The sequence below is a fragment of the Saccostrea echinata genome, unplaced genomic scaffold (genome assembly GCF_033153115.1).
Source record: "Saccostrea echinata isolate AGI-Se365-2 ecotype Australia unplaced genomic scaffold, CSIRO_AGI_Sech_v1 ptg000029l, whole genome shotgun sequence".
NCBI lineage: Eukaryota > Metazoa > Mollusca > Bivalvia > Ostreida > Ostreidae > Saccostrea > Saccostrea echinata.
In genome coordinates, this window is record NW_026889778.1 from 23,747,216 (window position 1) to 23,772,963 (window position 25,748).

The 25,748-nt window shown below is 31.4% G+C and overlaps 1 protein-coding gene across 2 annotated transcripts; it reads left to right on the forward strand.

The window, feature by feature from the left end:
• Window positions 1-956: 956 nt before the first annotated feature.
• On the forward strand, window positions 957-12,234 carry LOC133194649 (uncharacterized). 2 transcript variants are annotated; one of them, XM_061330563.1, is made up of 6 exons: window positions 957-1,137; window positions 6,840-6,895; window positions 7,411-7,638; window positions 9,519-9,729; window positions 9,870-9,987; window positions 11,648-12,234. In XM_061330563.1, the coding sequence occupies exons 2-6, from the start codon at window positions 6,868-6,870 to the stop codon at window positions 12,020-12,022; spliced, it is 960 nt and encodes a 319-aa protein (XP_061186547.1). In that variant the 5' UTR covers window positions 957-1,137; window positions 6,840-6,867; the 3' UTR covers window positions 12,023-12,234. The 2 variants fall into 2 exon arrangements, with proteins under 2 accessions (XP_061186547.1, XP_061186546.1); XM_061330562.1 differs by lacking the exon at window positions 957-1,137 and adding an exon at window positions 1,192-1,345.
• Window positions 12,235-25,748: the final 13,514 nt, after the last annotated feature.

A 25,748-nucleotide genomic window follows, 5' to 3' on the forward strand; every position in this document is an offset into this window, starting at 1 on the left:
GCTCCAGTCTTTGGCACCCTTTTTTCAACTCTTCAAAGTCTTTCTTATTTAAATATTTCGGATTTCCAACGTTTCGGCAACTGAAGAGAATAATTTGTCGAAATTAGCATTTGATGCATCAAAATTGGTACCGTATATGATTTACATTATGACCCCTGGGTCGAGGCCTCTGCTTGTGGACTGGTAGTCCCCGAGGGTCTCTACAGCCCAGTAGCTAAGTACTTCGGTACTAGCTTGAAAATACTGATATATATTTAATTGCTGTGGTAAAACTTAAGAAATCATTTCAAAATTAAGGATCATCTCCCGCATATATAGCTCTGATCCTTCGACGTATTAGGCTCCAGTCTTTGGGCACCCCTTTTCAGCTCTTCAAAGTCTTTCTTATTTAAATATTTCGGATTTCCAACGTTTCGGCATGAGCATCACTGAAGAAACATACATGTAACTTGTCGAAATGCGAATCTGGTGCATCAAAATTGGTACCATATATGATTTACAATATGACCATTACATGATAGTAACACTGTATAGCTTAAAGAACATATTTCTCTGTGAACTGCATCCAAAATATTTTACAAACCATTTACATGATATGCACTTTGCAAACCGTTAATTTCTCTTCAAAATTTTATATTTTTATTTTGGAAATTCATATTATGGTTTGTGTTGGGGTAATATTTAAAAAACAAACAAACAAAACAAAAAACGAAGAAATTTACATGCGAGCAGTAGTGAAGTGTCGAATAAGGAAGAACTCACGGACATCATGTGAAAAACAATAACAACTAACTATTCATCGGAAGTTAAAAATTCGTCAATTCGTCATGTTTTCGAGGTCATACGCAACCAAGCGATAGCAACAAAACGTGAATTTTAAACTTTTTTCTTCATATTTAGATCATGCAAATAACGTCACCGCTATTGACAGGCTTGCCTTTGTTCGATCGTGACTGCACTTTTCTTCCCTTAAAAACCGTTGGGTTATCGAAGTCATTCTTTTTTCCATCTCGTACTGTGAGTCTACATGAAATCACTATTTAGCAGACGATAACAAAACGACCAAGGATTAGGCAAAGGAGAAAGAGAAGGGGGAGAGATAGAAAGGATAAGTGGATTTTTATCTACCTTCGGCAGGTAAGTTACAGGTAGATGGCAACACAGGTGTTTCGGATGCCCTGTTATCTCGTAGGGGTATATTCTGTGTTGACATCCATCAGAAGCCATTTTGGTTCCGCTTGAGATGGGGGGATAGATTTTCACCTTTTTTTGTGTGTTTCCGTTTGTTTGAAGAGTAGATGAGGAATGGATCATGTGTTTACCCCTGCCACTTTAAATTGGCCAGGTAACATTTTAAAATAAAAAAAAAAAATCCGTAAGTTAGAGATGTTCTTAAAAACTTGGCCATGTACATTTTGTAGTAGTTTATAGCAGTAGTAAAGTTGAAGGGCATTTTAGTGTGCTGTTTTAATTATATAATTATTTAAATTTATGTTAAACTCCGTATCTGAAAGTTATCTACAGAAAATTTTAAAGCAGTCAAATGGCAATATATATATTTTGAAAGTTTTGTTTTCTTTTGATCTTAAATGTAGCATCTTTAAGACGAATATTACACATTCTAAAATAGAGGAAGTATTTCAGAATTCTAGGTCAAATTCCGTCTTATTTCTCATCTGATGTGCTTGATTGACGCACCTTTGACTTTCTCTATACTAATGTAAAAGACGGATGACTTTCGATGCATTATCATAAACGATCATATCACACCTTTTTAAACCACAGTGTGAATGTCAAATAAAGGTAAATGTCTTATTATGATAATTACATAATGAGAAATTATGGAATGAAATACATAATTATACAAGAGACATGTCTGGGGTTTTTTTATGTCCGTATGCACTGTGCAACCCTCCAAGGGATTGGGTTAATCGGATGACACCTTCAAGATGATTACAATCATGCATTTGATAAACACTCGGTAGAAATTGTTAAAGAGCATTGTGTTTCAGCATTAATGAAAATAAAAGTGTCTTATAATATATCGGCAGGGAGGAAATACACCTGAATTTTGAAACAAACCAGGCACCAGGGCCTTAAAAAAACTGAATATCGTATATTAAAAAACCCTAAACATAAATAATGTGCCTCTCTCTCTCTCTCTCGTTCGGAATTTCATGGTCATGCAAATCACAGAAAGGTTAATTTTACAGAGGACTTTAACACATTAAATTTGAGAGTATGAAATCTTTTACATCTCTGGGCGGTGCAATTGTATTTTAACGTATTTGTTTGTACATTCCGTTCAATTTCTTCATAGCACCTGATAGCGAAATCTGCATATGGTGATACATAATGAAAATATTTGTGATACACTGTATTTCATAAAAAAGCTCGTATCTATGCTAGTTTCGTGTATAATTTGCACAGCCTCGAGTGTACTGTTTGCAGGAAAATCAATTTAACCTCTAGACATAAATCCTGAAGTCTATATCATTTCAAGTTTCTTGTTTTTCTAACATACCATTCATAAGTACCTAGATTAACTTAGATATTTCTCTTTAAGAATCAAATCTATGTAATGCTTCATTGAAAGAAATATTAAATGTATCCCAGGAAACATTGATGAAGCTGATGATAGATGGAACATTTAGAGCGTAGATTAAAAAAAAAAATCCCTGCTTTTTTCCTCATGATATTGAATGGAAAGGTATCCTTTAAAATTGTAATTAATTTCACTGCGTTTTAAAAAGTTGGGGTTTTTTTTCTTCCCTTAGGAGGTGCACATTCATATTAAATGTAAATTGTTGTACTAAGTTTAGTGCTGACAATACATTTTTTGTGAATTTTAGAAAAAGGAAGTTCATTCTTATTCCGGATTTAAAACCTAGGACTTTTATCGTGGGCGAAATCATTCTTTCGCAAGAATTTTTAAAATCGCACAAACAAGTCGTACTGTACACTGTAGATGTAACTGGTACAGCATCGTGCAATCATGTATTATCCCCATGAAGAAAAACGCCGAATCTTTTGTACATGCACAAGTGGTTTGAGCAAACGATTTTTTATTTAATTTTGAACCAGGAAAAATGGCGTATTTGATCGTTTATAGTCAGAGTAAAATTGTAAAATATAAAAAGGAACATTAGAAATATCCTTTGAAACTTAGGTCACAATTGTTGCGTTTTAAAGAAATTTTCTTCTCCAAGAGATAGAAAAACATGTAGGTTCTAAATAATGGTCTAACACAACATGGACAAGTGCAATGTACTTGGCATATCCCATCTAGCATCTCGTTACTAGACAAGCCGCCATTACTGCGTGTATAGGGTCAACAAAAGGGGAGATAAATAGGGGTATTATTCAGAAAGATTCTTTTCTGCCCAATTTACAATACCACGTGTCGAAAACATTCATGAGATGTTGCATGATACGGCAGACTTTTTTGATAAAAAAGTATGTCCTTCCATAGCAACGCAAAATTCGTGTTCCAAAACTGTCAGTGCTTAGGATCTTTTCGTCGAAAGGATAATTCTTTGTTTAGTTGTATTTTCTCATTATTTAGAAATCTGAATTCTTTCTTTGTAAATCTAGGGTTTATCTGAATATCGAGAGGATTTTACAAAGTCTTATTAAATGCAAATTATATCTGTTTTTGGCAGAAAAAAGTAGATGCGAAAAACCGGTAATGTATGGTAATAAGTATTATATTTACATGAAATTTGATCTAACAGACGAAGAAATCACACCGAATTATGTACATATCAACTACCAATTAAACCTGAAAGTCGTTATTTTGGATCCGGTTCCTTTATTCTCTTTGCATAGGGGTTAACTACATGTTAGTCTGTGATGGAGGAAATAGCTCTAACGATCTTGAACAGCATCAATCACACACCGAATGTCATACTTTTTTAATGTCTCGTTGTACCTCACGAAAGCGACTTGTAAGGTTTTGCAGCACCATTTTAGACAAAGTTTGGAAATTCAGTTTACAGTCATATCGAATTAATGCTGGTATCCTAAAAATAAAATAATTTATGAACATAAAACGTTTCTTATTTAAAAAAAGAAAGGTCATCACGATATGAGTTTTGGCTTGTTTGAAAATGATCGTTCGTTTGATACCAAGTGCAGTTTACATGAACTGCACCTTTATCTGTCCAAATAAAATAAAAATATTAATTATATGTTTTTTATTCATACGCTTGTAAGACCGTGAGTGTTACTAATTGTTTAAAAAATTCAGTTTGAATAAACTTCCTTGAGGCAATTTTATTTTTAACAAATTTTCCTAAATACACTTTTGAATCTATTATTTTTAACAAACTGCGATGTTTTCATTGTACATATCAATTTTATAATTTTCATGACGAAAGTTACAGCGTTTTGATTCGAGTTTAGAATACAAAATGCAGTTTTCATCAAATAGTGCCGAAATATGCGATGAAGTGAAAATATATACATGACTATGAATGTGACCCTCAATAAACTATACAACATCAACAAAGAAGACGTTGTCAATTTACTAGAAGCTTCACGAGTTTCCAAGTATTCTATGTTTTTTTTTCTACTATGCAATTAAAAGTTGCATTGAAAAATTGATACCCTCCTAATTATAAATAAATTGTCTTATTTCTAAACATATCCCACTTCCTTCATTCGGATCAAATGCTGTTCTGAAATACATGTAGGATGTGCGAGTCATCCTCTCTGAAATTCGTGTTTGAAAATAGATGTACATGTACATGGTTTTGAACAACTTGAATAAAAACAGGAAGTTGACAAGACTAGTATGAAAAAAAATACTGTAATAGATTTATGGCAGTAAGGTTTTTTTTTTTCGAAATACAGAATCATGTGAGAAAAATTGAAAGGGCTTAATATGATCTTCTTTCAAAAATACTGTTAAATATATTTGCTTTTCATTTGTTACAAAGGAGAGAGAGAGAGAGAGAGAGAGAGAGAGAGAGAGAGAGAGAGAGAGAGAATTCTTAAAACCTAAACCTGCCTGGGAAAAAAATTTGATCTCTTTTTTGTAAGCCTTTCTGTATTGTACCAATCTGCTTAAGAACTGCTCTAACAAAAAGTTAATAAAGTTAACAATAGTTTACTGTATTGGTGTAAATTTTCGAAAATATATTTGAAGATATGAGTAATATTTCCTTTAAATATAGAAAAAAATCCAATTTAAGGTTTGACGAAAATGAAATATAGCAACTTAGTTGAAATTCATAGTAAATATACTTTGATTTACTAAAATAAATTAAAACTTTGATTTGCTATTATATAATAGTAAAGTCTTTTGATTCTAAAGTGAACTACATGTATAATTAGCTATAGTAGGCTATAGGTTACTAAAAGTATATTTTTGCAAGGGTGAATTTGTTTAGTTTGAACATATTTTATTGTTTAGATGTTAAAACAAAGAGCTGAATCATTTCAGTCATAGATCAAGGGGTTTCCAAGATGTTTTGTCCTTTATGCAATTTCAAACAGAAAAAAAGTACTTTAGCTCCCATTCTTTGTTTTTTTCTCTACATCACATCATGCAATTTAAATTCCAAAGTAAAAAGCCGCATGTTATTTGAAGACAAATATCTAACGGACAAACAGGAACCCTTCACCCAATCAAAAGTGCGTTACAAATACCAGACTGAATGAAGGTTGAAAGTTTGCTAAAAATTTTACAACTTGTTGGAAAACTTTCGATAGAGATGAAAAACCCAATCAGCAATGTTTTGCCTACGCTATGACGTCATTTCCGGCAGAGGGCATTATTATGGCTCGACAAATAAAAGAGATCAAGAATAACATTTTTAACGATATATATCCGATGAATTTTTCGGTAAATAAGTATGTACATGCATACGATGAAAAGGCAGGCTCCAGTTTCCTAAGTGATTTAGTTTACGGTGAAAAATGAATGTAAAGCTTCAGAATTTATTTAAATAATAGAGATTACAATTACGCGACAACACTTGAATCGTAATGGGGAACGTTGTAGAATAAACAGATAAATTCATTGCTAAGTGGGTACATTCTTTTCTCTACTAGACAGTGTAATATTCAGTGGATTATGAACAAATAGAAGAGGTGCTCTTTATCATTTTGATATGGAGAATTTGACAGGGAAAGCACGCAGAGGGTACACTGTTGACGAAAGACAGTTTAATGGCCAGATGATTGGGGGTCATTTATAATCCATCTTAATCTCCAAGGTCACAGTGGAGGTCGGATGGGTTTTTTTAAGGGTCGGGATGGGGTTCGGATATGTCAATACAGAGTTTATCCAAAGAGTAATATTCTTTACTTTATAAAATAATTCTAAATTTGATTTCTTTTTTTTATTCTTTAAAATCAGAATATCTTTTAAATTTCTAAGATTTCTAAGACTGGGATGATGTTCTTTGGATATCAAAAGTGAGAAATATCTAATGTATTTTCATTTCAAGTATTGTCAGTTGGGCTTCATGTCCATGAAGAAATGTTAAATACGTGTACGTATGCTGCAATCTGTTAAATAGATGCATTTCTTCGTAAACAAGTGCAACTGTGAAAATATTGCACATCATTAAAACATTAGTTTTCTATCTCCCCGTCTTAACACGGGAACACAGTAAGGATGTGTATAGGATAATTGTGCATATCTTTGTCGCTGGTCAGTCGAGAAGGAGACGAAAAATGCAACGTCAAAAGTTTTCTTCGTCGGCTGATCTGCTCGGCTTACTGATGATATTAATAATTTGAAATGTAAACAGATAAGGCTGAACGAAATGTTTTTTGGGGAACACGCCCTTCATTTAGGTCTCACTAACGGTATTTTTGTTTTTCGACAGGAGGGTCCGTAAAACAGTAGACATAGAGATGTCCAATCCGGACTTGTACATTACAGGTATGCATATTGTGTATATGAAGTTAACTTATAATTATTGCTTGAATGTTTTGTCTCTACTCATTTTTTTTAATATGCATGCACTTGGTTTTGGGTAAATAACTAAGACATGTATTTACATGAAAGAAATATACCAAAAGGTTGGATGTGTTATCCATTATGATAAAAATTACATTTCACAATAATATCTGTCCCATTTTTCATATGTCAAATCTTGCACTAGTTATGAAATTTTCTTATTTGAATACGAACTTTTATTAGATGAATGAAATCCAGCTTTCTTTCGACGGTTTTAAAACGTTTCTTTTTTTTCTCCCGGTTATAATTCTTTTTTTTTTTTTTTTTTTTTTTTTTGTAAATTATTTTATTTTATTTTTTTTATTTAAAACAATAAAATATTGAAATAATTATAGAGAAAGAAGAGTTTGCATTTTTCTGGTCCTTTTTTCCTACAGCAACTATTTTGCTGATCAGAAATGTTTCACTCATTTTAAAAGAAAACTTTCTAATTACAGAATCTTGTGTTCCGGTCCTATGGAACTGCTCTGCAGGGACGCAACTCATTGATCCATGCTCCTGCTTCCAGTACTATGAATGTAGAGGTCACGGAAATGGCGTCGTTGAGCGGAAGTGCGCGCCCGGAACTGCGTACAATCATGACAGCAAGAACTGTGTGAAGGAATTAGATGTCTTGAGAACGCAATGTCCGAGAAACGAACCCTGGGATAGATGTGGACTAAACGGTATTTGATCGTATTCTGCAAATTTGACGTACACGTATTTTTTAAAAGAATTTTAACAGACTCGAATTTTGTTCAAAATATAATAAATTTGAGAATATTTTTATTTTTTCATTTAATATTATCTTTTAAGCCCACGTATTGCAGATTCGGGGATATATAGTTTTTGCCCTATCCGTCCGTCTGTCTGTTCGTCCGCAAAAAAACTTGAAGCTACCTATAACTTTTGATTGGTTGGAGCTATGGCTTTAAAGTTTTACATGTATATCCCTTGTGACAAGACCTTTCTTAGGAGAACAACATATTTGACCTCTTGACGCTTACCTTGGAGTTTGACCAACTTTTGCAAAAAATAACCCAACTTTAACCTTGGCCATAACTTTTGAACAGTTAGTACTAGGACTTTCAAATTTCAAAGAACTATTTCCTATGACGAGTCCTTCCTTTGGATACCAACAATTTTGACTTTACTTTGACCTTGGAGTTTGGCCTACTTTTGAAATCTTCAACTTTGGCCATAACTTTGGAACAGTTACATGTAGTGCTAGGGCTTTTATATTTTGCATGTGTATACATTGTGATTAGCCTTTTCTACGGCTATAAATAATTTTGACCTTTTGACCTTGATCTTGAATTTGACCTACTTAATAAAAAAACTTTGTTCTTGGCCATAGCTTTTGAACAGTTAGTTCTAGGGCTTTCAAATTTCACAGATATATTCCTTGTGACAAGACCTTCCTTTGGATACCAACAATTTTGACCTTTTGACCTTGGAGTTTGACCTACTTTTGCAAAACTTTAACCTTGGCCATAACTTTTGAAAAGTTGGTGCAGGGGCTTTTATATTTTGCATGTGTATTTCTTATGACAAGGTCTTCCCCTCTAGATATGTACCATTAATTTTGACCCTTTGACTTTGACCTTGGAGTTTGAACCACTTTTAGAAAATATTTACCTTGACAATAGCTTTTGGATGGTTGGTGCTTGGCTTTCATATTTACAAGGTACATGCATATCCATTGACCCATGTACTTTCTTTGGGTGACAACAATTTTGATCTCTTAACCTTGGAGTTTGAGTTGCATTTGAGAAACTTTAACCTTCGCCATAAGCTGCTATACGGGGACATCAGGGTTTTACAAACACATCTTTTTTGTAATCATTTTATTCTGGACGATGATTTTGGTTTGAATTTTATTTTCAGATTTTGACGTCATAGTCGTTCAGTCATAGATATATAAATATAAAATACATGGTTACTGTCTTGAAATATAAGCAATATTTGGGCGAGGGTAAGAAAACGTGATAGAGGGCGAGGCTTGCCGAGCCCTCTATCACGTTTTTGACCCGAGCCCAAATATCGCTTATATTTCAAGACAGATATCATGTATTTTGTTTATCCTGCAAAATATTTTTCATCAGACCTCCAAAACGAACTATTTTCAACCGATTTAGATGTACATCTCTGAAGTTGAAATAAAGACGCCACGGCGTAAACATTGCAATGTGTATGACGTCACAATGCTTTTAGAACGTCGGAATACATGCTCGAGGCTTTATTAGGGCATTGACCGAATAAAGCTTTGCTTTATTAGGTTACCTTTATTAGGTCAATGCAAGGGGTAGTTGCAGGATAAAAAAATATACAATTCTTTTTAATAAATTGCATTGTATTTTTTAACGTTATTTCTTGTGGCTCATTTGATTTTTATACCTAATCTTGGCATCAACACATTGTTCCCTTAGCATGGGTCACAGGAATGTTGTCTTAATACATTTTTTCTACTATGATGTTTATATTTTTAGTATTTTTCATATCAGTTAAGCGCAATGCATTATATTAGTTATTATGTTCTAAGTGAGAATTCTTTGTAACCCACCAGGTACTCAGACAGATATTCTTAAGCAAAGATGTAAAAATGATACGAGCATCATAACCACAACGACATCAAATCCAGTGACGAAGCCTGGGACTTCCGGGTCAGATGGAAACGAGGTCGGGATCATTTTGGGCGGACTATTTGGCGGACTGTTCGTTGTAGTTGTAGCCATTTTAATTGCTTTATTGTTTCATCGCCACCGAGCAAAAACGAAGTAAGATTTTACATGTATTTTTTTTTTTATTGTAGAAAAACGATGCTTTGCCATTTTTTGTGATCATACGAATATTTCACATACATGTCGCTTGAAGACTGACAAAAACTACATATAGCGTATAAATCTTGTAATTTCAGATCAAAATTGACAAAAAAGCGATCCGTTCAGAATCCAGAATATAATTTCCAGCCTGAACCATCTTTTGAACCACCCCAGGAGGAGGAAGAAACATACCACGTGATCGATGATAATATGGTATGTGATGTACTTTGAGTTTGAAAAAGACGAACTGTTTTTTTATTCTTGGAAAGGTTTTCCAGTTTCCCCATCATTTACTTTTTTTCTCCCATAAATGGTTTTGAAACATATGTATTCAAATAGTTGGTCATCTCCCTTCTTTTAATTTTCTTTTGTAATTGTTCTTTTGTAATTGTTAGATCAATTAAACTAATTTATAAAAAATGCAACTTTTACAGGAACTACAGATATAGTGCGTTTAGTTAAATTAGATTTATGAAAGTTTAAAAAATCAATTTCAAACAAGTTTATTACGTACATATAGCTTTTTGATTGGTCTAAAAGTGTCTAAGCGGAAACACAAGCAAGAGGAAGGGTAATACACAACATGTATTGATGGCATGCTTGAATATCACTTTCCATTGCAAATCAGACACCTAAGTTTCAAAGGCACGATAAACATATACAAAATATGGGCATTTAAAGTATTCATACATGTTTGAATACATTCATATATAGTGTATTTCAGCTACAGATACATTCTGTAGCTAGAATGTATGGGCGTGTACTTAGAAAAAGGGCATGTGCCAGGTACATGTACTTAGAATGTATGGGCATGTACCAGAAATTCTGTAAGGGCATGTAAAAGAATGTGCATGTCTGGACATGTACTTACAGTGTATCTATTATTAGGCATGTACTTAAACAAAAGTCGGATTCTTAATGACTGACATAATTTTGAATCTCATTCAAACCTTTCTGGAAATTACAATAAGCTGTCTTTTATAAGCATTTTATGAAATAGTTGTAATAGATGTCTTAATATCAAAATATATTTTCTTTTATGGAAAGCAGTTTAGCTGTTCATACTTGGAGAATACTTTGATTGTTCGATAGTACTCCACACTCAAATGTGTTTTTTCTACATTCAATAAGCAACTATGTTACATTGTAATTAAAAACACATCGGGCATGTCCCTCCGGAGCCAGTACGTGGAATAAGGCTTAAACTTCAATTCTTTTTTACAAAAGAACTTACGACTAAGACCAAAAACTTAAATTGATTGTAAACTTTGCAAAATTAATAAATCTGTTCAAAATCGCTAGCGTAAATATATCTTTCTACATTCCTTTTAAAAAGATTAAAACCATTTTTTATTACATGTGAATTAGAAAGTTATAAGCAAGATTAAATTTTGGTCATAGTTGTAAGATCTTTTGTAAAACAGCCCCCTGTATTCTTGATGAAGTGTTAAGCTAGAAGTTGGCGGTCTCTAGTTTTGTAACTAGCGAAAATTCAAATGGCAGATTTTGAACATACTAAGATTGATCTTTATTTTATTACTGACAACCATCCAAGTTATTTTTAGTTAATTAAAAGACCAAAATTTTCCTTTAAATGAACATAGATACGTGCTTGTGGATATCATGCAGCCACTACGTTTTGCAACAACATACACATATAACTATTAAATTTATATGTACACATAATATATTTAAATTGAAAAAAAAAATATATTAAGCTTCTGATTCAACAACTATAATCACAGTTCCTTAGAAGTGAAAATTACATGTACCTCTTTTTCAGTTCAACTAAAAAAGATATATAACACTGGCTTTTAATTACCTTTTTTTCATTTATGTCTTGTTTAATTTAAAATTGTTTTCCTCTCCTCAGAACGATCCGACGTATAATAGTGACTCAGTTACTGTAAAGCCACCGTCCTTACCAAATCGAGGCTCTACTGGAGACACCATTGGCGGATCAGACAAAATGGGGAATGTGAACAATAATTTTCAGTTGCATAATAGTGACACGTTAACCTCACAGCGTGAACCAATCAACTTTCATTCTGGAACTGGTAACATGTTTAGAAATGGCAAAGCTGCCGCTGTGTCTGACGAACCTGAAACTTCGAATTATATAACAATCTTTCCACATGAAAAACCGGATGAAAACGAGACTACATCGGAAGTGTTCGAAGAAGAAACGCCATACGATAATACACTTGTAAGCAGATCGGACACGACTGGGAAAGATACCAAGTTTTAGTGATAATTTTGTGATCTATGCAATTATTTTTCATTTAGACTGATATTATATGTGTTTGATATTATCTTTCCTAGGAATGTGTACTGCAGAGAGAGAGAGAGAGAGAGAGAGAGAGAGAAGGTACAAATTGACAATATCCTTTTTTGGTGCAAATACATGCGTCTTGTCATGCAATTATCATAATAAAAAATGTTTTATTTTTACTATGATAACATCATGCGTCTTGTCATGCAATTATCATAATAAAAAATGTTTTATTTTTACTATGATAACATCATTCAATATTTTCTTTTGGATTAATAATAGCTTTTAATCGGGACTGTTTATCAGGGTTTTTAAACAGCACATTTTATATCTGTTTCATTTTTAGAAGTAAAATGCATATCTATCAATGCAATCCATACTACAGAAGGATACGAAACATACAGTATGTGCTATTACTTTGAGGAAATGCATTTTGTTTACATTTTTAAAGTGACAGTACGGCGCATCTCATCAAAAAACTGTCTAGATAAAATTTTCCGACAAGATTTGGAATTTTTTTACTACTCATAAATGTATAAACTTTCAGAAAATTACAACTTTTACAATTAAATAATTTGGATTATTTCATTAAAAATTAATAGTTATTTATGGGACGTAAATATATACATCGCAACGTGTTCGGGGTTCCACATTCCATGCTATGCACGCATGCGTAGTTTTCATAAACAAAACAGCATGGTTAGAGAGGGAATCCCGGTAGGCCTGCTACATTGACAAAGTCGACCAAAAAGAAAAAGAAACTGAAAATAGAACTTGAACAAGCAACTTTCATGACTAAAATTTAGTTTGGGGATTAATAAAATCGCTGGATAAGGAAGAAACGGGAACTCGGCGACACTCACGCAGGGCTCTCGAAGGTTCTATTCGACAGGTTTGTTATACTTGTTATCATTTCTCATTTTCCCGTCGCTTTCAAAGAAAAAAAATTGTGTAAACTCAACATAAAAAATACATCTTTGACTTATAAACATTGTTGCCATTTGAAATGCTAATTTTTTTTTAACTGTGCAGAAAAATATTTTGTTTGACATTTGCCGCGATAACGTATGATTAGTTGGTTTTCCCTTTCTCGGACCCCAATACACAAAACGTAAACATTTGTACTTTTAATTCTGTTAAATTCGCCTGAATGCAGACTAAAATCTTTACGTTTATATAATTTTAGATTATTTTATCAGAAAGTTATGATAATTTGTGTTTCTGAAAATTGCTTTCAACTAATATTCATTATAACTGTAAACTCTACAGTGTAGGCACGTGCCGTTTTAGAATTCACGTGGTACAAATAAACAGATCTAAGATTGCTCCAGTTCGTACGACCCTGGATTTTCCGGCAGATTCTAATTACGTTAATTTTGTTTGAGTAGAGAATATTTCTGTTTCTCAAACTGCTTACATCAACTTTATACCTTATTTCTTAATGACATATTGGGTAAATTTGGATGAAATAGCACACATTTTGCAGCCGTACAGTCGCTTTAAGCCAAAATACTGTACCAAAAAGTTCAAAATTACAAAACAATAATTCTTACAGAGACGGGAAAATATTTTATCTTTTGAATTAGTTTCTAAAGCCTTTATTGTTTCTAAAACACATACATCACTTTCTCTTTAAAGCCACAAGCCTATTAGTTTTTCGTTTTTTTTTTTTTTTGTTGTTTTTTTTTTTTTTTTTTTTTTGTTTTTTTGTTTTTTTTTTTTTTTTCAATGAAGAAGTTTATATTTACTGCCCTTGTACACTTAAAGCTCGCGATTCTGCAGTAACAGAGATATAATTTGAATGTACATGTTTAATGTTCATACAGCAAGTCCAGGTAGCGGATACTCTGTCAGAGCTGTTTAAGTGGATTGAAGTCGAAGTATTGATTGCATGTATGTTTATATGTTGTTTAACGTCCCATTCGAAAATTCGTCACCCATATAGAGAGGACACCTGGTTTTGAATAAATGTCAAAAATTTTAACAATACACTGTACATGACGGTACAAGTGAATGGTCTTTATCGTGCCAACGCCTACCTAACACGGGATTCTGGCTTTTTAAGGTTTCATCCGAAAGACCCGTGACTTTCATTTCTTGTGCCGGGCACTTGGCGAAGGAACGGTCACTACCTATATTAAACGTCTTAGGTTCGACGCAGAGAAGGGAACGGGAATCGAACCGGGACCTCCCAATGACGAGACGAACGCCCGACTACATATATTAAGCTACTCGACTGATTAGAGGCCAAAGTACATTTAGTACATGAGTGATCGTCGACTACAGAAGCAGGTTAACCAATTTCCTTCCCCCTCTTTGAAACAATAATCAAATACATATTCGAAGGATTGTCGGAATTGAGTAGGGAATATTGGAACTTGCACTACGAACTGTCTATAGAGAATGGAGTCACCCGAGCTCCTGAACATATTATTGCATGTGGGACAATTGGGAGTAGAAAAACAAAACAAAAAGCTCTGAAACGGACTCATGACATAATTTTTGACCAGTACAACAATGTTCTGTTTGTTTGACTACATGTATTACAGTCGATATTTGTGAAGTGTTTATACTAACAAATACTCATAGATCCACCATCATCTCCAAATGCAAATAAATCCTCGCAAGACATTGCATTTTTAAATATTTATTCAGACAATAGTGAACAATATTCAAGCTATATTACTTTGCTAGATTTTGTATAGAGTGGAACTTTCAGCATTTCACTTCAAGACCAAAATACCTCAGATCTAATGTCCTCGGTGAAAGGACTGCACAAACCAACCATATGACCATTTTTGTTAAGTCTAAGACTGACAGACAAGAAACCTTTTGAAATACAGGGCTACTTCACTGAACATAGGGATATTCCCATAAAAAGCACCAATGTTCAGAAGACTTAGGTCAAACACCCCCATTGCTCGGGAAAGCTTCAAACCCTTTTATTAAAACCCAGACAAAATCAGCGCAAAGCTAGAATTCAGCTATGACAGATCAGTCTGTCCAGCTCATGTTCTTAAACATCTAAACTCTTATGATTTAGTTATGACTCGGATAAATTAAAAAAGTAGTCTCCAGTTATTATAATACAACTGTAGTTGTGCTGTGCAACCACTTGAGAAAAGATTGTTATCTGTGGAAACTCCTGTGGAATTTATGTATAGACAAAACAGGATACGTATCCATAAATCATTGAGGCTCAAAAGCTGGAAGCGTTCGTTCTTCTCAAATATGAGGTCTTCAAACACACAGTTTTACCTAATAACATCCCAATTTTGAATTCTATGCTTTCTACTCAAGTAGAGCATTCCTTTAACGGTGGGGGGGGGGGGGTTCGGGGGGATATAAGATTCGTTGTCTACGTCAAATGAAATTTGAAGTTCACCTTCTATTCATTCATACAAAAAAAGCTTTTACGCTAATGGTTTTCCAAAAGAAATCTAATTTATACTTATAAGGGACACAGTTTCAGAATACTTTGCAGGTTAAAATTTGTCAGAAATGACCTTTTAATTTGGCAATAATACATGTAGTCATTTGTCCTAGAAAGAGTTATCTCTCTTGTCAGAGAAAACCTTAAGGACTAAAATATATATACTTGTAAATGAAACGTACAACTGAAGAAACATTTTTATTTTCTTTGTAAACAGATTATTCCTATAATGGAGGACGGAATGATGGTTTGACTAACTAGCGGTGACTTTTAAAATAACATTGTGTAAATCCTGCGACGGTTTTTTTTACTATAACAATCATACACGTTCACAATACTTCATTTCTTAAAGAAATCATTTATGGGACACTGAAAAATCTAAGGTGAACATTAATTTTTATATGTTAATAAAATATAAAAACAATTAATTAACTATCAAACCATCTATTAATTTTTCCAACTTCCTCTCCATCGAACTCAACAATCAACCAACTCTGCGGAGCACGTATCAACTATCAACACCTAAAGTGAGGCAGGCCTAGCTACAGAGTAGATATTTTAGGTATCTATAGTAGTATAAATTAGTGTGAATTAATGTGAACTCTAAGCCTGGCGTAGGTTTTGTTTATTGTCTGAATACTACATACGATCGAATATTTGAGGTCTAAAAACAATCTTACACGTTCACAATACTTCATTTCTTAAAGAAATCATTTATGGGACACTGACAAAAGTAAATAAAAAATGCTTCTGAGAAAATTATCGGCATCATAATCGAGCTATGAAAAACAATATGAAAAATATGCAAGGATTCAGCTGAAAAATTAAGGATGTTAAGAACCTAAAAAAAGAATAAAAATAAAGTGGCACACAAAAAAATGTTAAAATTAACAAAGATTTTGAAATGACCATTAAAATCTGATTGAATACTTGATAACAATTATGCTTGTTTTGAAACAAAAGCGGCTCATGCGCCGCGCACCCCCCTCCTCTCCCCGATTGAATTTTCTCTCTGTGTCCATTATACTAAGATCAAGGAAAAAAACACTTCTTATATATTTGAAAGAATTCGTCAGCTTCCGGGGGCTTTGCCCTGGACCCACTTGGGGCTTCAATGCAGCCCCCTAAACCCCCTGCCTTCTACTGCCCCCTTTCGTTATGAAATTCCTGGATCCCCCACTGTGAAAAATTATTGTAAACGTACCTAATGTTAGAATTGTTAATAATTATTATTTATTTTGAGAATTTTAAAAGAAATCAAAATGACAAATTCATGTACATGATGATGTATAAGCATATTGATAGAAACATGAGAAATTAACATACTTATTTTCAATTTAAAATTTTTTTAGTCTTAGCAGACATATTAATTTGAGTGTTGAAAGTAGTAAATGGCATTGTTTTCAAATAATGTTTGAAATGGACAAATAATCTATATTTCAAAACAATAAGTACACATACTTTCGTAAATACTAGTATAATGTACAATGTACAAGAGAAGTTTTAAATTAGTTCCATGCCTACATGTAAGATCAGGTTTGAATTTTGAAAGTCTATTTTTTAAAGAATACTATAGAATTATAATAAAATAAGTAATGATTGTCCTCATAAATAAAATATTATACAAAATTGTTTGGAATACTAGATAATTTTTAATTTTCACTTATAGTTGAAGAAATATTTCATTATTTAGAGATAAAACATGGCAGTTTTTAAAACACGTTTTTCCTGGCATCAATAGTACTGCAAAAAATAAATAAATACGAGGGCTCGTAAATAAATAAAAAATAAATAAAGGTGCCAAATAAAATTTTTCCCTGTATAGTAGTATAGAGAGTAAGAATCTGAGTTTATGATTGTCATATTCTCCTATTTCCTCATTTGTACATGTACACTTGTTTGTTTGGTCAAGTCATAAATCTCTCTTGTTTATTTGTCCGTATTCCAGTTAGGGTAGTAGCATTATTGTGAACGGAAGTACATGTACTCATTACCTCGAAAATGCGGAATTCCTACTTTCAACTTGAACATTTTTAAAAGGTTTATTAGTTTTCTGTGTCTTCATAAGTTAAGCCTAAGATAACTGATTCAAAAAAAAAAAAAAAATGTACAAATCGTTTTCGCCAGTATCCGATCTTAGTTTTATACGTCTATATCTTCATGGAAATTTCTAGAGATGGCATCGAACCCGATGTTAAAAGAAAAACGAGGCGATTAATAGAGCTTAACACTACATGAATATAAAAATGTTTTGATGTGAACGGACATGGACATAATGATAAAGCAATTGATAACACTATAAATTGTGAATATATTTATATATCGAAAGACCGTTAGTAAGTTGTGCTAATAAAACCAGTAAAACACTAAAATGTGTATATTCGCCACTGAGAGAATCGTGACAACGAACCCGAAGTACAAATAGTAATAATAAATTTGTAAAAACGAAAATGACAATTAATGAACATGGTGAATATGGTGTTTTTGATTAATAAGCTTTTAAAAAAAAATATGCTTTAATCATTTTTATCGCAAATAGTTTTTCGTACTAAATATTAGGTCTACATGTATGCATAATATTATTATGTCCTTAAATACTAAACATTTATTGACTGGGTTCGAGGGCAACATGCGTTTTGTCGGACCCAAGAACCAAACTGTTTGCCTTAGGCTGTTAGGCGTTTGGTTCGAAGGGTTCGACAAAGCGCATTTTGCCCGAGAACACAGTTTATAAATGTTTTGTTATACCTTTTATTTATTTATTCTTTTTTTTTTTTTTTGACGTACATGTACGTATTGGAGCCATTTAAGGCAAACTCGTTGCTTTTTATCAGTATATAGTTAAATGTACAAGGTCGATTAACTTTCGGTTTGTGTAAATTTCAGGATTTTTTTTTTCACTTACATACACAAGATAGTATTATACTGAAATATTTAATGTATAAGATAAACGTATTATTACTATCAAATTAGACTCATTTTCTGTACATAAGTGAGACAATGAACAAAGTAAATAAAAAATGTTGAATTCTGCTGATACATGTACAAATATTGCAGACGATGTTTTATGAATGTCATATCAATTGTAATAGTGAACTTCGGAAATAATGTACTCTCAGCATATTTAAGAACTTATTACCAAAAACAAAAGTACATCAAGTTCATAATTAAAAAAAAATAGAATAATCATTGGACAAGATATTACACAATGATATTGTAAATACGGATATAGTATTTATTTTTGCAATCTACCATTTTATTGTGCAATCTACTATTTATGTCACAAAAGAAACTGTATAATAAAAGAAATAATATTATGAAAATTGTTTGAAGCTCACTAACAAATGCTTTGAACATTTTGAACACTGGCCTATATGTATAATGTATATTTTCAGACTAAACAAATAATTAATAACTTTAATATTCTAATAATGTGTCTTTGATTCCATTGACCGATGTCTATATTTGCAGGCTCGTAGAACGGGCGATGGGGGGGGGGGGGGGGGGAGGGCCCAGCCCCCACTCTTTCTAAGTGTGGTATTCTGCTATAACAGTAAATTTTTCTTAAGGCGCTGGTTGGCCCCCAATTTTTGTTGCTGTAAGATCAAGCACTGGCTAATTCCAGGTTTTGGACACATAATAGGGTTATTTATTTATCTATTTTGCTTGTCAGATTTTTTGGGAAGTTGCCTCCCTCCCTCCCCCCCCCCCACCCCCGGCACACACACATACTTTTGAAAAAGGAATAAATGAATGCAGTGCGAAATATGAAATAAGTTAAAATACAGTTCTAAAGGAAAATGCGTCGATTTGATGCATATTCACCAATCATATCCGAGGTTTATATGGAGCGTAGCTGAGGTCAACCGAATATTGCTGATTGTGTGTGCTTAACTATTTCACAAACATTATTTTTCATTTTAGAGAACTATCGAAATATACATGATCATTTTTATTATCAAAATATGACCTCCTCACTGGTTGAAATCCATACTTATCCCTTGATACGGGAAAAGTGCAATGTTGCTAAGAGCTATGTCATCTGAAAGTGAAACTTAATGTTGATTTAAAAAAAAAGCAACAAATGCTTAATAATATGCATGCATTTTTGAACACATCTATAAATGTATAGATTACATAAGTTAGAATAAATTCGAATTTTAAAAATGATGAAATTTAAAACCAAAATTTTTCTCCCACGTGGCGCAGTGGTTAGCGCGTTCGCTCTAGAAGTTGCGGAGTTAGTTGATCCTTACGTCGCGGGTTCGAATCCCACTGTGGGACGTGGAAACCGTATAAACTGAGGTCCCGTGTCGCAGTAGGTACTTGCACAAAAAAGATCCTTCACTGCTCAATGGTCCTACGTGCCGAGTATAGGTCAAAATTTGCAGCTCTCCACCGGTCAGTGGTGGCGTCTCCATATGAGTGAAAAATTCTCGAGAGGGACGTAAAACAATAAACAAACAAACAATCAAACAAAAAACAAAAACAAAAACAACAAAACAAAATTAACTACACTCATTATATGCATAGATTAGTTATCAAATTGTTTGCCTGTGACCAATTTGACAAAAAATTAGATGTCAAAATTCGAAATTTTTTCCCATTAGTTATAATTGGAGACTTTTAATTTCTGGAAAAAACTTAGTCCCCCGTCTGTCTACATGATCTTAGAATTTATTTGCTTTTGAGTTTTTCTTTCAGATTTAGTTTTGATGATATGTCACTTAATGCATTGTAAGCTTACCAGCAAACTTTTTAAATATTATGATTAGATCTGGATGTTTATCCTGCCTCTCAACTTTTAAAAACATTTCCTTTTTTTTTTTTTAAATTAATCTCATTTTAATATCTTTCCATTTACCATTTAAGACCGTAGAATGGCCATTTTTGTATGGTATTATTTGCAATCCTGTTCTGCCTTTTACACAATTTTCGATATTTTCATGAAAAATTTAGTTTATGACTTATTTTTATTATTTACAAAATAATTGGATTCAGTTTCAACTAAACTAGAACAAGAAAGTGTGAATAACCGTAAATTAACCATTATTACTGTAAAATTGCATAAGTAAAGATACATTAGCATAAAATGAAAATTATAGATATACATGAATTAGTTGTATTACCTTCAGTGTTATTCGGTTATGAGTTATGAAACAATTTGAAAACAAAAGACTGAAACATTTTGACAACATTTTATTGTAAAAGACATACAGAATTTCAAAAAACCCAACAAGATCAGCCATTTGTGAAAGTATGCTCGGATTACACCCAGGACAAGCTGAAATTGATAAAAGAAAACTATATTTCTTTGGAAAGCTTTGCTGCATGGATAATAATCTCCTTCCGAAGCAAGTTTTTACGATACGAATGTTCGAGTATCTCAATCACGACCAAACATCAAAATTCGGTTTGTTAGAGATCTTGTTTTTATTATCCAGAAATACTCTTTAGAAAGATTCCTTCAGACATACATAAGCAATACCAGTTTTCCACCCAAAATTATTTGGAAGAACATTGTAAAAGAGGCCATTAATTCTTACTACTATTCTTCATGGAAAGATTTAATTCACTCCGATCCAGATTTCGACGACTTCGAGTTTCTTCATACAACTGTACATTTGGCTTCACTTTGGACATATTCACTTTCAACAAAAGAAATGCAAGTTGTTAAGTGCACTGCAAATCTGTGGACTTGTACCAAAGAAGAATTATACATATCAGTGCACTATCAGCTCGAAACCCTTTACAGTTTTCAGCATGCCATAGCAACTTGTTCTATAATATCTAATGAAAGATCTGAATTTATGTTTGAATTATCATATGACTACAATAATGTTTATATAGATTTTGTCACATAAAACGAGTACAATTTTTACCTATTTGTTCTTAGGGGTACCTATTCCCAAGTTTTAGACAAAAAGAAATTTATGTTAAAATGGTTTTCATTTATAGTATCTAGTGCTAATGTGCTATACTAGATACTATATATGAAAAACATTTTAACATAAATTTCCTTTTGTCTAACACGATAATGTGTATGATACACACACATGAGATGTTTTTATGTTTTCATATAGAGTATATAAGCAAATTGTACATGCCTCATTTTTCCTTAATTGTTTTCTTTTTATATATTTTCAATGATGTAGATACATGTATGTCGTAATAGTTGATTTGTTTATCAAATCTCCAAATGGAGGAAATAAAGATTGAATTGAATGAAAGAGAATTATTTTGAATGAAATACCATTTAAAAAAAATAACTTGCATAATTTACAATTAGTTTAGGTTAATTTACATAAATAGCATATAATTTTGTAAAATAACCATAAATTTAATTTTTTTGCATAAATAACAATAAATTTAAAGTAATATGAATCAAATTAACGTATAAGCCGCAAAGATAAGAATAAATTTCCAAAATAACCATAAATTGGCATAGATTAGCATTAAATTGCATAAAAATGCATAAATGAGCAAAGAATTTTATGAAAATGGCATAGACTCAATTTATTTATATAATTTAGCAATAAATTTGCATACGTTTCCTCAATTCAATGCATAAATTTACATAATATTGCCATGAAATTTCATGAATAAATAATCTTTTTGATAAATTTACATAAATTAACATGAATATTCAAATAAAAGCATAAAAATTCTAAAATTTGCGGAAATTTTCCTTAGTTTTCTTAAATTAGGATGCACTTGCCTAAATTTACATAAAAATGCATAAAGTTCCTTCATTTGTTTAAATTAGCATATATTTGCATATATTCGCATAGAATGACCTTAATTTGCATAATTTAGCATATAATTACATGAATTCTAAATAAATTTGCATAAAATGACCTTAATTTGCATAAATTAGCATACATTTGCATAAATTTCAATAAATTTGCATAAAATGTCCTTAATTTGAATACATTTACATAAATTTGCATTAAATGTCCTTAATTTGCATAAAATTTACATTAATCAATGCTTAATTTATGTAAATTTTATGCAAATTAAGGACATTTTATGTAAATGTATGCAAATTAAGGACATTTTATGTAAATGTATGCAAATTAAGGTCATTTTATGCAAATTTATGTAAATGTATGTAAATTTATTGAAATGTATGTAAATATATGCTAATTTATGCAAATTAAGGTCATTGTATGCAAATTTATATAGAATTCATGTAATTATATGCTTAATTATGCAAATGAATGTCATTTTATGCAAATGTATGCTAATTTATGCAAAATAAGGAATTTTTTGTTAATTGATGTAAATTTATGCAAATGTTTGCTAATTTATGCAAAATAAGGAAAATTTTAATTTATGCCAATGTTTGCAATGTATACAATTAGGAAATGTGATGCAAATAAAAAAAAATTACGCTGTTTTTTTTTGGGGGGGGATATTTATAGTAAATTTATGTTAATTCATCTTTGATACTTATTATGTAAATTAAAAGAAATTCATGCTAATTCTATTTAAATTTATCAAATTTAGGTGAATTAATTATAGTATATACTTATTTATAAATTATAATGTTATATGTCAGTCACTCATAAAATACAATGCATATCAATTTTTGTGTAATTTATGTTAATTGTTACATGTATTTTTTTTTCTGTTACCAGTTTGTTATGTTTTTATGTTTATGTTTTTTTGAATTTTTATAAATTGATTGAATTTAAGTTAAGGTTAATTAGAAACATTTGAATCTCATTCAAACTTTATTCATAAAATTTTTAATCCTGGAAATGTTCTATTTAATATAATGATGTTTATCTTAAATAAATTACGAGTATTTTTTTTTCTATTTATGCAAATACATTATGAATGTAACACTTCATAATTTAAATATTGAAAATGATTTAAAACTCTCAGAAGTTAATATCTTTGTATAAAATTCTAAATTTAATAACAAATATTGATTTTGTGTTCTTTAAAATTTGATATATATATGTATGTAAAATGTAAATACTTAAAACCAATTTTGTATTTAATTTTTGACTTTTTAGGCTCTTTTTAGTATTTAACTTCAAATTTCGAAAATTATTTAGCATTGCAGAATTCTAACACTTATTTTAAAAAAAATAAATTAAAAACCAAAAACTGGTGTTGAACTGTTTAAAAATTTGAAAACTAAAAGTTTAAGGAGTCCAGATCTTCGAATTTTTAAAAGTGTTTTACATGTACTTTTTTTTAATTATTAGCTTTTTACCTAAATTATATATACATGTATCAAACATCCAAAAACCGAATTTTGTATTTCTAATTTGTGATATTAATTTATAAAATACCTATTGCTTAGAAAATTTAAATTATGTACCTATTTTATCAGTTGATATTTTAAAATTTACTTTATACTTGGAGTTCATTAATTTTAACTTGAAAAGGGTTTTATATTTTTTGGAAACCTAGTGTTTTGACTCAAACGCTTATACCAAAAAAAGAATCACGATTCATTCTTTCAGTTTATAGAATTTAATTTCAAATGTTCAAAACATCAATCTTAATACCAGATTGGTATTTGAAACTCAGCAGGTATGAATTCAAGGTTACAATTTAAATTCAAAATTGAGGGTACGTATCATTTTCGCTACATTTTCAAAATTGTCATTACCGTTACATACTCATTATTGCTACAAAAATGTATGGACATACGCAACGTACCTTACCTAGTGAAAATTTTTTTTCAAGATATTCTTAATTTAAGATTATAATGTCATCGGATGTTCATAGAAAAAAAAAATCAAAATGCAATACCAGGGGATTTGAAAAGATAACAATTGATGAAAATCCTTGTATAATTCAAAGAAAGATATACAAAAATTACTAAACATATATTCTAGATGTTTTGTTTATCCAAACTTGTTTTAGAAGAAGTGTAGAATAGCATATATAGACATTAAAATGTAGCACACAGTTCCTTTAAGTACATGTATGGGAACTCTTCAACTCCAGGGAAAAAGACAATAAAGTTCAAACTACGTTGCGCAGATTGATTTAAAGCACATGTACAACATATACATGCATAAAACCTGTTTCCTCTTCCTACCACGGAGAGGTGAAAGTAAGAGTTTGAGCAGGATTTTTTTCACTTTAAAACAAAATTCTATTTTGTTTCATAAAATATTTTAGAAAAGTTTGAAAATGAGAATTGTTCATATGTTATTTATTTATTCGAATTTTATATCTATCAATGACTAATCTTACATTGCCACGATTTTTCACTAACTTATCAATACATGTAGTTGCTATGACGTTCAACTGACGCTTAATAACTGTATTTCGACTACAGACTGAATGAATCGAATAGGTAGCGGTAATGAGTGGTGATCGCCAATAATCTTATTGATTAAATGTTCACTGTTACGTTTCTGAGATGTAAAATAGCAAATATTATACATTGTAAAACCAACTGCAAAGATAGGGAAATATATATGTATAACACTAATCTGCCTCGAAATATAATTAGTATCTTAAGACCCACATTTTTCTGATAACAATTTGTTCAACATATTGTCATTTTAAGCTTCTTTGTCTGTTTTAGGACCGACGAACTTTGTTAAAAACGACTTTAAGGATGATATAATGCAAGACAATTTAAAATGAAATAGAATAGGGTATTTAGAAATAAAAATGTTTACCCTCGAACTATTAAAAAGTAAATTTTAGTTCTACAGTATACATGTACATGTACATAGCTCGCCTGCAAGCACAATCACAGGCAATAGCAATAAGGTGGACAGTTTAGAAACGGGAAATCAATAACGAGCTTGTTTCATTTATTCGGCAAATGGAAATGAACAGTGTTCTTAACGTTTTAATTCTTCAGATATATTTTAATGAATAGGTTTTGTTTTTTGCTTGTTTTCTTTTTTTTTTTTTGGATTTAAATTATTTTATTTAAAAAAAAAAACAAACAAACAAAAAACAAAAACAAAAACAAAAACAAAACAAAACAAAACCAGGAAAAAAAAAACAACAACAAAACAAAAACAAAAACAAGAAACAAAAACAAACAAACAAATGACTGCACTTAACACCTGGTTCGGTTTCATAGTTTATCTGCTTTTATTTTTTACCATCATTCCAATAACAGCGTGTCACCTTGCTAAATCAAGCGTGCTACTTTGATTACCAAAAACTCATCGATTGGCTGTTTGTTTCAACTCATTGAATCCTAATTTGCATATCAAAGACAGAACCCACAATACCCAAGACAGTACTGACCAATCGCATTGAATGTACAAGTATTCC

Bases quoted from the DNA above. Each gene is read 5' to 3' on its own strand.
- LOC133194649 (XM_061330562.1), top strand. From the start codon at position 1,299: ATGAGGAATGGATCATGTGTTTACCCCTGCCACTTTAAATTGGCCAG. The intron at 1,346-6,839 runs GTAACATTTTAA...GTTTTTCGACAG, and splicing joins TGCCACTTTAAATTGGCCAG to GAGGGTCCGTAAAACAGTAG. The intron at 9,730-9,869 runs GTAAGATTTTAC...TTGTAATTTCAG, and splicing joins CGCCACCGAGCAAAAACGAA to ATCAAAATTGACAAAAAAGC.